Source organism: Hyperolius riggenbachi, chromosome 7 (assembly GCF_040937935.1).
Source record: "Hyperolius riggenbachi isolate aHypRig1 chromosome 7, aHypRig1.pri, whole genome shotgun sequence".
Classification (NCBI taxonomy): Eukaryota; Metazoa; Chordata; class Amphibia; order Anura; family Hyperoliidae; genus Hyperolius; species Hyperolius riggenbachi.
The window spans coordinates 271,083,430-271,094,833 of record NC_090652.1 but is presented as its reverse complement, the minus strand read 5'-3'; the positions used below and the strand labels follow the sequence as shown (position 1 = coordinate 271,094,833).

The window sequence follows — 11,404 nt, the reverse complement described above, 5'->3', positions numbered from 1 at the left end:
AGTGGATGGGCATTTTTATTTTTTTTAACAGCCACCCTGAACCTTCCCTTTAAAACAAAAACAAAAAAAGTATTCGGCTTGAGGAATGCCCTATAGACAATAGGAAAGGAACACAATTATGCAATGAGTAAAAGTTAATCTCGGATCCACTTTAAAACTCTTAAATGAACAGGTATTCCTATCACATCCGGTTCCCTTTAAAGTGGATGTGAATTCTGAACTTCCTCTCTGCCCTATAAGAGAGGCAACAGCATAACCTTGAAAGAAAAAAACATTTCTTTGTTACAGCCGATGCAAATCCTGCAATAAATCTACAGAGTGTCTACTTCCCGTTTTCATGGAAGCAGACATAGGGTTAACATCCTGTGTTTACAAATTAGCTGCTCTGCCAAGGACTGCTGAGATTCCTGAGCTGACACAGCTGAGAGATCAAATCATGGTGGTGATTAGTCACAGATGAGGGGGGATTAGACAGGCTAAACTCTCTAAACACATACAGGGTGCATTTCTTTCTGTACGGGGCAAAAGTTCAGGTCCACTTTAAATGGCAATACTTTTTTTTTCTTTTTTCTATAATCTGAAAAATAAAAGACTTTTGTTCTTGGTAGCAAATAAAAACTTCTTTAGACTTCAAAACATTCTATTTAATTTATACAAATAACTACTAAATACAAAAAGTAGAATAAAACAAAATAGTTATTTCTGGCAGAGTTTACAACGCAACAATATTACATAGCTTAGAAGAAAGGCCTCTCTCTCTTTTTCCCCACCCCCTCCCTTTTGAAAGAAAATCCTGAATTTTTTCCTATGGAATTCTTATGTCTTTTGTCATCAAATTCCTATGTCGATAAAACGTGAAACAAAAACCAAGGGTGCGTGTGCGTGACAGCCAATTAAAATGTAGTATCCTTGACCTCCCTGTCCAGATCGTACACTTCTCATTTTGGAGAAACAAAAAAATGTAACATGATCATAGAGAATTTTTTTTATACTTTTATCATAAATGCCTTACAAAATTAGTGTAAGAAATGAAAGGAAAAAAAAACAGACCACAAAATATAGCGGTAGTCTTTTGCACTGTTCAGTTAAGTGCGCTAGTAATAAATAATATCTTAAAGTCCCATATAGACATTAAAAAAAAAATTCTTATGTTCAGCATTATTGTAAACATCAGTACACGTGAGCCAGCGCCAACACCCTTATTATGCCATTTTTTTTACATCATTCCCTCCCACCCGAAAAAAACTGGATTGGTATAATTCGCAATGTCGATCGTACACGGCCAATCTTATATTTGGCATTTTGTTGTTTAAAATGAAACCGTTAACAGTGCAAGTAAGGAATGCGAGGAATTTGTAGTGCAATTGAGCAGAGAAGCTTGTGTGAAATATTGCTACGTAAAAATCCGCTAAGATCCATTTGATTTCCTTAAAAGTGATTAAATGCATTTTCGTTTTTTTTCTTAAAAATTCCCTTCGTCATCAGCTCTAATGCCCAGATGGTTGCCGATGTTTTCGCTTCACCCCTTCTGGGATCCGGATCCGTGCAGACATCCAGCCGTGGCGGCCGCTTGGAAGGCAGAACTGTGCCGAAAGGTGCACAAAAAGTAACTGATCGAGGTCTTAGTGTTTCCGTAGTGGGACTGTCTCCTTAACAGGCGGGTATGTGTTCAATATTCGTACTTTAAAAGGATTTAAAAGAAAATGTCTACACCTCGGCAGGCAAGCACTGTTTTTTTTTATTCTCTCCTTAAATTTTTATACTCGTACGAAGGACACGTGGATATGGCGGCGATGCCAACATGTCTTCAGCAGTCCGATTTCAGTTTATCTAAGGAATTGTCAATTTTGGTTAAAGTCTTTTTGATGCGCAAGGCTGTTAGTCTCGCGGAGGGATTTTGATACCAGCATTCCTTCATCAGCTTAGCGAGTGATGTTAGCGTCTGAAAGAAAAAAAAAATGCACGTAAGAGATGAGATGCGATGCAGTGTTACCCTGTAGAGATAAAGGCCTTAAAGAGACTCTGAAGTCTCGCAAAAATGAGGTTTCTCTTTTAAAAACCTCATTAACATTATAGTTTCCCCTAAACCGCCGCATTCTTGGTCGTGGATTTTGCTGCCGCCCCTATGCGCGTCAATCAGCACGTATCTCCGCCTCTCCCCGCCCCTCTCAGTGAAGGTAGACCGAGAGGGGCGGGGGAGAGGTGGCGATCCGGCGCTGATTGATGCGCATAGAGGCAGAGCCGCATTGCCTCTATGCTTGAAGTTGCCTGCCCGTACCCCCGTGAGTTTGGGGTGATCGAGGGAGATTGCAGCCGCGGGAATGTGGCGTTTTAGGTGAGACTGTAATGTTAACCTCCTCAGCGGTATGGACGACTATACACGTCCATCACCGCCGGAGGTCGCCGCTCAGGCCCTGCTGGGCCGATTTGAGCGAAATAAAAAGCAGCACACGCAGCCGGCACTTTGCCAGCCGCGTGTGCTGCCTGATCGCCGCCGCTCTGCGGCGATCCGCCGCGAGCAGCGGCGAAAGAGGGTCCCCCCCAGCCGCCCGAGCCCTGCGCAGCCGGAACAAAAGTTCCGGCCAGCGCTAAGGGCTGGATCGGAGGCGGCTGACGTCAGGACGTCGGCTGACGTCCATGACGTCACTCCGATCGTCGCTATGGCGACGAGGTAAGCAAAAAAAAGGAAGGCTGCTCATTGCGGCCTTCCTTGTTTATTCTGGTCGCCAGAGGCGATCAGAATGACGCTTCCGAAGCGCCCTCTAGTGGGCTTTCATGCAGCCAACTTTCAGTTGGCTGCATGAAACAGTTTTTTTTTTTATTTAAAAAAAACTCTCCCGCAGCCGCCCTGGCGATCTCAATAGAACGCCAGGGAGGTTAATGAGGTTTTTAAAAGAAAAACCTCATTTTTGGGAGACTTCAGAGTCTCTTTAAAACAACAGGACTAATGCTAGGTACACACCATACAATTTTCTGTTAGATTCTTCTGTTAGATTTACCTACAACATGGAAAAAAGCTATCTGGCAGGTAAATCTAAGAGAAAATCTAACAGAAAATTGTATGGTGTGTATCTAGCATAAAGGACAACTGTAGTGAGAAGGATATGTGTAGTTTGTCCTTTCTGCTTACCCTGGCCACGCATAATGACGTAGCAGCCTGCCACATCATTATGCCTGGCCATGGGGAAGAGAAAGGACATGTGCAGCACAGTATGTCCGAAATACAAGCCAGAAGAGGAGAAGACCAAGAAGGATTACAGAAGAAAGGCGGCAGACGGAGGGGACCGGAAGGAGCGGTAAGTATTAGCTCTTACTCCCCTACCCACTGCATATTCGTTTTTAAAAAAAAGCTGTTGACATCTGGTATCCTTTAACCACCCTGGCGTTCTATTAAGATCGCCAGGGCGGCTGCGGGAGGGTTTTTTTTAAATTAAAAAAAACCTATTACATGCAGCCAACTGAAAGTTGGCTGCATGAAAGCCCACTAGAGGGCGTTCCTGAAGCGTAATTCCGATCGCCTCCGGCGATCAGAATTAACAAGGAAGGCTGCAATGAGCAGCCTTCCTTGTTTTGCCTTGCCTCGTCGCCATGGCGACGAGCGGAGTGACGTCAGCCGCCTTCCGATCCAGCCCTTAGCGCTGGCCGGAACTATTTGTTCCGGCTGCGCTGGGCTCCGGCGGCTGGGGGGACCCTCTTTCGCCGCTGCACGCGGCGATCAGGCAGCACACGCGGCTGGCAAAGTGCCGGCTGCGTGTGCTGCTTTTTATTAGAAGAAAATCGGCCCAGCAGGGCCTGAGCGGCAGCCTCCGGCGGTAATGGACGAGCTAAGCTCGTCCATACCACCAGGATGGTTAAAGAGTACCCGAAGTGACATGATGAGATAAACGTGTATGTACAGTGCAAAACATTAATAACCAGGCTGTTTAAAGGGACACTGTAGGGGGGTCGGGGGAAAATGAGTTGAACTTACCCGGGGCCTCTAATGGTCCCCCGCAGACATCCTGTGTTGGCGCAGCCACTCCCCAATTCTCCGGCCCCGCCTCCGGTTCACTTCTGGAATTTCTGACTTTAAAGTCAGAAAACCACTGCGCCTGCGTTGCCGTGTCCTCGCTCCCGCTGATGTCACCAGGAGTGCACTGCGCAGACAGACCATACTGGGCCTGCGCTGTGCGCTCTTGATGACATCAGCGTGATCGAGGACATGGCAACGCAGGCGCAGTGGTTTTCTGACTTTAAAGTCAGAAATTCCATAAGTGAACCGGAGGCGGGGCCGGAGCATTGGAGAGTGGCTGCGCGAGCACAGGATGTCTGCAGGGGACCATTAGAAGCCCCGGGTAAGTTCAGCTCATTTTCCCCCGACCCCCCTACAGTATCCCTTTAACTTTTGCATTTTGCTGCCTGAAAAGAGTTATTTTTCAGGCATGCAAGTGATAGCTTCTGTCGTGTTGGTAAAACATTCATTCTACTTTGTAAATGTTTAAATATAAAATAAAACCATGGGATAGCTAAACATGAGAATTTTTTAGGAGTAGGGGATAAATACAATTTTTTATCTCATCAGTTTACTTTCACCTCAGGTTCACATTAATGCTCACAGTAACCTATACATATTACGTTTCTGAGATGGAGTCTTTGATTCACTCATCTCCCCCCAGCAAGCCTATGTGTGGATGCCCCGGGCACAGATATCTGCCTAGTAACGCATTGAGGGAAGTACAGCGACCGTGCAGGAAACTCACTGGGTCTGAGAACCATCTGTTAGGAATGTTCGGTCTTTGTTGATCCACACAAACCACCTTCTTCATATCTTCAAAACTGGGATCGTTCGGAACAACATCATAAAACGGAGGCTTGTAGTCTTCGACAATGCCTGGAAGACAGCGCAGGTTATTACACAGAGAACACAGGATGCCGGCTTTCATGGCAAACAACTAAAAGCTCCTCTTCCTGTGAATTTGTAAAGTGCTTTTTATTTGCTTTATACATTCAACAAGGAGCTGAATAACTCCAAATGCTTGTTCCATTCCATCAAACAGTAATGCTTTCAGGTAAACCCCACGTTTTCCCGACAGTATGGAGGCACTCAGCACTAGTGCTGTATTTAGCTCTATAGAAGCAGGGCACGCAACCTTCAGCATGACCTGTGACTCTTTAGGGCCCCCAAGAGGGCTGAATGAAAACAGCGGCGGTGTGCCTCGTGCAATGAAGGTTTCTGGCAAATATTTTAAAGTGGGATTGTCAACCATAAAATCACGTGACCAACATTTACATAGTTTTGTACTGCATTGGGGATTACAGAGCTAGTGTTCGCTAGGGATGATCAATGAGATGCAAATTCTTCCGGAATTATGCAATTTTTTATGCAAATGTATGCAGTTTGAAAATGGAGCAATCAATTTAAACCCAAGTTTACATATATTGGTCCATTTTCAAGCTGCACATCTGTGCATAAAAATGTGCATATATTTGCATAACTCGGAATAATTTGCATAGCTGTGATCATCCCTAGTGGTCGCAGTGGTGTAATTGATATTAACCAAGATTTCTGCTAAAAACGTACCCCAATATTGACTGGTGCAAAATGGTAGACTAGGTAAACAATATCCGGAAGAGGAAAAATTCTAAACCAAGCGCTGTATTTTCGCTCACTAGAGCCATAGGAGAACGTGGACATCACCAGTTGTCCCGATGACAGCAAATTATATATTTCAGTTCTGACGAAATCTTGTCAGAACTGAAAGGTACCATTGTTAGAAGAAAATGGTGAGCTTCTGAGATGAACGGACGGAGAGGTAAGTATGTAATATTAATTTGCTGGTACAACCTGTGTTTATTTTAAATAATTTGACTCGTTCAGGTTCACTTTAACCACTTCCCGACCGCCCACTACACAGGGGCGGCGGGGAAGTGGAGCCCTGCAGGACGGCCTCACCCACAGAGGCGGCGGTCCATTTAAGGGCATGGGCGGAGCGATCGCGTCATCCGTGACGCGATCCTCCGCCGGCGCCTGTCACCACTCGCTCGCCGCAACATCCCGCCGGCTATACGGAAGCGCCGGCGGGATGTTAACCCCGCGATCGCCACATACAAAGTGTATAATACACTTTGTAATGTTTACAAAGTGTATTATACAGGCTGCCTCCTGCCCTGGTGGTCCCAGTGTCCGAGGGACCACCAGGGCAGGCTGCAGCCACCCTAGTCTGCACCCAAGCACACTGATTTCTCCCCCCCCTGCCCCAGATCGCCCACAGCACCCATCAGACCCCCCCCCTGCCCACCCCCCAGACCCCTGTTTGCACCCAATCACCCCCCTAATCACCCATCAATCACTCCCTGTCACTATCTGTCAACGCTATTTTTTTTTTATCCCCCCCCCCCCTGCTCCCTGCCCCCTCCTGATCACCCCCCACCCCTCAGATTCTCCCCAGACCCCCCCCCCAGACCACCCCCCCCTGTTTACTGTATGCATCTATCCCCCTGATCACCTGTCAATCACCTGTCAATCACCCGTCAATCACCCATCAATCACCCGTCAATCACCCCCTGTCACTGCCACCCATCAATCAGCCCCTAACCTGCCCCTTGCGGGCAATCTGATCACCCCCCCACACCAATAGATCGCCCACAGATCCGACATCAGATCACCTCCCAAATCCATTGTTTACATCTATTCTCTCCTCTAAACACCCACTAATTACCCATCAATCACCCATCAATCACCCCCTATCACCACTTGTCACTTTTACCTATCAGATCAGACCCTAATCTGCCCCTTGCGGGCACCCAATCACCCGCCCACACGCTCAGATTGCCCTCTGACCCCCCCTTATCAATTCACCAGTGCATTAATTACATCTGTTCTTCCCTGTAATAACCCACTGATCACCTGTCAATCACCTGCCAATCACCTATCACCCATCAATTACCCCCTGTCACTGCCACCCATCAATCAGCCCCTAACCTGCCCCTTGCGGGCAATCTGATCACCCACCCACACCATTAGATCGCCCGCAAACCCGCCGTCAGATTACCTCCCAAATGTATCGTTTACATCTGTTATCTTCTCTAAACACCCACTAATTACCCATCAATCACCCCCTATCACCACCTGTCACTGTTACCTATCAGATCAGACCCTAATCTGCCCCTTGCGGGCACCCAATCACCCGCCCACACGCTCAGATTGCCCTCTGACCCCCCCTTATCAATTCACCAGTGCATTAATTACATCTGTTCTTCCCTGTAATAACCCACTGATCACCTGTCAATCACCTGCCAATCACCTATCACCCATCAATCACCCCCTGTCACTGCCACCCAACAATCAGCCCCTAACCTGCCCCTTGCGGGCAATCTGATCACCCACCCACACCAATAGATCGCCCGCAGATCCGACATCAGATCACCACCCAAGCGCAGTGTTTCCATCTATTCTCTCCTCTAAAAACACCCACTAATTACCCATCAATCACCCATCAATCACTCCCTATCACCACCTGTCACTGTTACCTATCAGATCAGACCCTAATCTGCCCCTTGCGGGCACCCAATCGACCGCCTACACGCTCAGATTGCCCTCAGACCCCCCCTTATCAATTCGCCAGTGCAATATTTACATCTGTTCTCCCCTGTAATAACCCACTGATTACCTGTCAATCACCTATCAATCACCCATCAATCACCCCCTGTCACTGCCACCCATCAATCACCCCCTGTCACTGCCACCCATCAATCACCCGCTGTCACTGCCACCCATCAATCAGCCCCTAACCTGCCCCTTGCGGGCAAACTGATCACCCACCCACACCAATAGATCGCCCGCAGATCCGACATCAGATCACCACCCAAGCGCAGTGTTTCCATCTATTCTCTACCCTAAACACCCACTAATTACCCATCAATCACCCCCTGTCACTGCTACCTATCAGATTAGACCCCTATCTGCCCCTAGGGCACTCAATCACCCGCCCACACCCTCAGAATGCCCTCAGACCCCAGCCCTGATCACCTCGCCAGTGCATTGCTTGCATCCATTCCCCCCTCTAATCACACCTTGAGACACCCATCAATCACCTCCTGTCACCCCCTAGCACACCTACCCATCAGATCAGGCCCCAATTTGCCCCGTGTGGGCTCCTGATCACTCGGCCAAACCCTCAGACCCCCTTCCGATCACCTCCCCAGTGCATGGATTGCATCTATTTTCCCCTCTAACCACCCCCTGAGACACCCATCAATCACCTCCTGTCACCCCCCTAGCACTCCTATCCATCAGATCAGGCCCAATACAACCTGTCATCTAAAAGGCCACCCTGCTTATGACCGGTTCCACAAAATTCGCCCCCTCATAGACCACCTGTCATCAAAATTTGCAGATGCTTATACCCCTGAACAGTCATTTTGAGACATTTGGTTTCCAGACTACTCACGGTTTTGGGCCTGTAAAATGCCAGGGCGGTATAGGAACCCCACAAGTGACCCCATTTTAGAAAAAAAAGACACCCCAAGGTATTATGTTAGGTGTATGACGAGTTCATAGAAGATTTAATTTTTTGTCAAAAGTTAGCGGAAATTAATTTTTATTGGTTTTTTTTCACAAAGTGTCATTTTTCACTAACTTGTGACAAAAAATAAAATCTTCTATGAACTCGCCATACACCTAACGGAATACCTTGGGGTGTCTTCTTTCTAAAATGGGGTCACTTGTGGGGTTCCTATACTGCCCTGGCATTTTAGGGGCCCTAAACCGCGAGGAGTAGTCTAGAAAACAAATGCTTCAAAATGACCTGTGAATAGGACGTTGGGCCCCTTAGCGCACCTAGGCTGCAAAAAAGTGTCACACATGTGGTACCGCCGTACTCAGGAAAAGTAGTATAATGTGTTTTGGGGTGTATTTTTACACATACCCATGCTGGGTGGGAGAAATTTCTATGTAAATGGACAATTGTGTGTAAAAAAAAATCAAACAATTGTCATTTACAGAGATATTTCTCCCACTTAGCATGGGTATGTGTAAAAATACACCCCAAAACGCATTATACTACTTCTCCTGAGTACAGCGGTACCACATGTGTGGCACTTTTTTACACCCTAAGTACGCTAAGGGGCCCAAAGTCCAATGAGTACCTTTAGGATTTCACAGGTCATTTTGCGACATTTGGTTTCAAGACTACTCCTCACGGTTTAGGGCCCCTAAAATGCCAGGGCAGTATAGGAACCCCACAAATGACCCCATTCTAGAAAGAAGACACCCAAAGGTATTCCGTACGGAGTATGGTGAGTTCATAGAAGATTTTATTTTTTGTCACAAGTTAGCGGAAAATGACACTTTGTGAAAAAAAACTATTAAAATCAATTTCCGCTAACTTGTGACAAAAAAATAAAAACTTCTATGAACTCACCATACTCCTAACGGAATACCTTGGGGTGTCTTCTTTCTAAAATGGGGTCATTAGTGGGGTTCCTATACTGCCCTGGCATTTTAGGGGCCCTAAACCGTGAGGAGTAGTAGTTGAAACAAAAATGACCTGTGAAATCCTAAAGGTACTCATTGGACTTTGGGCCCCTTAGTGCAGTTAGGGTGCAAAAAAGTGCCACACATGTGGTATCGCCGTACTCGGGAGAAGTAGTACAATGTGTTTTGGGGTGTATTTTTACACATACCCATGCTGGGTGGGAGAAATACCTCTGTAAATGACAATCTTTTGATTTTTTTACACACAATTGTCCATTTACAGAGGTATTTCTCCCACCCAGCATGGGTATGTGTAAAAATACACCCCAAAACACATTGTACTACTTCTCCCGAGTATGGCGATACCACATGTGTGGCACTTTTTTGCACCCTAACTGCGCTAAAGGGCCCAAAGTCCAATGAGTACCTTTAGGATTTCACAGGTCATTTTGAGAAATTTCGTTTCAAGACTACTCCTCACGGTTTAGGGCCCCTAAAATGCCAGGGCAGTATAGGAACCCCACAAATGACCCCATTTTAGAAAGAAGACACCCCAAGGTATTCCGTTAGGAGTATGGTGAGTTCATAGAAGATTTTATTTTTTGTCAAAAGTTAGCGGAAATTGATTTTAATTGTGTTTTTTCACAAAGTGTCATTTTCCGCTAACTTGTGACAAAAAATAAAATCTTCTATGAACTCGCCATACTACTAACGGAATACCTTGGGGTGTCTTCTTTCTAAAATGGGGTCATTTGTGGGGTTCCTATACTGCCCTGGCATTTTAGGGGCCCTAAACCGTGAGGAGTAGTCTTGAAACGAAATTTCTCAAAATGACCTGTGAAATCCTAAAGGTACTCATTGGACTTTGGGCCCTTTAGCGCAGTTAGGGTGCAAAAAAGTGCCACACATGTGGTATCGCCGTACTCAGGAGAAGTAGTATAATGTGTTTTGTGGTGTATTTTTACACATACCCATGCTGAGTGGGAGAAATATCTCTGTAAATGGACAATTGTGTGTAAAAAAAATTAACAAATTGTCATTTACAGAGATATTTCTCCCACCCAGCATGGGTATGTGTAAAAATACACCCCAAAACACATTATACTACTTCTCCTGAGTACGGCAATACCACATGTGTGGCACTTTTTTGCAGCCTAACTGCGCTAAGGGGTCCAAAGTCCAATGAGCACCTTTAGGCTTTACAGGGGTGCTTACAATTTAGCACCCCCCAAAATGTCAGGACAGTAAACACACCCCACAAATGATCCCATTTTGGAAAGTAGACCCTTCAAGGTATTCAGAGAGGGGCATGGTGAGTCCGTGGCAGATTTCATTTTTTTTTGTCGCAAGTTAGAAGAAATGGAAACTTTTTTTTTTTTTTTTTTTTTTCTCTCACAAAGTGTCATTTTCCGCTTACTTGTGACAAAAAATAATATCTTCTATGAACTCACTATGCCTCTCAGTGAATACTTTGGGATGTCTTCTTTCCAAAATGGGGTCATTTGGGGGGTATTTATACTATCCTGGAATTCTAGCCCCTCATGAAACATGACAGGGGGTCAGAAAAGTCAGAGATGCTTGAAAATGGGAAAATTCACTTTTGGCACCATAGTTTGTAAACGCTATAACTTTTACCCAAACCAATAAATATACACTGAATGGGGTTTTTTTTATCAAAAACATGTTTGTCCACATTTTTCGCGCTGCATGTATACAGAAATTTTACTTTATTTGAAAAATGTCAGCACAGAAAGTTAAAAAAATCATTTTTTTGCCAAAATTCATGTCTTTTTTGATGAATATAATAAAAAGTAAAAATCGCAGGAGCAATCAAATAGCATCAAAAGAAAGCTTTATTAGTGACAAGAAAAGGAGCCAAAATTCATTTAGGTGGTAGGTTGTATGAGCGAGCAATAAACCGTGAAAGCTGCAGTGGTCTGAATGGAAAAA

The 11,404-nt window shown here is 45.5% G+C and overlaps 1 protein-coding gene across 3 annotated transcripts in view; it reads right to left on the bottom strand.

Moving 5' to 3' along the window:
• Positions 1 to 619: 619 nt before the first annotated feature.
• The window catches only part of ACVR1 (activin A receptor type 1), a 140,861-nt gene continuing 130,076 nt past the window's right edge, over positions 620 to 11,404 (bottom strand). For all 3 annotated transcript variants that reach the window (XM_068245746.1, XM_068245747.1, XM_068245749.1), the window contains exons 9-10: positions 4,740 to 4,870; positions 620 to 1,942 (exon numbers count right to left, since the gene is read on the bottom strand). In XM_068245746.1, coding sequence (XP_068101847.1) covers positions 1,808 to 1,942; positions 4,740 to 4,870 — 266 coding nt within the window. In that variant the 3' untranslated portion in view covers positions 620 to 1,807. The remainder of the gene's footprint in view (positions 1,943 to 4,739; positions 4,871 to 11,404) is intronic.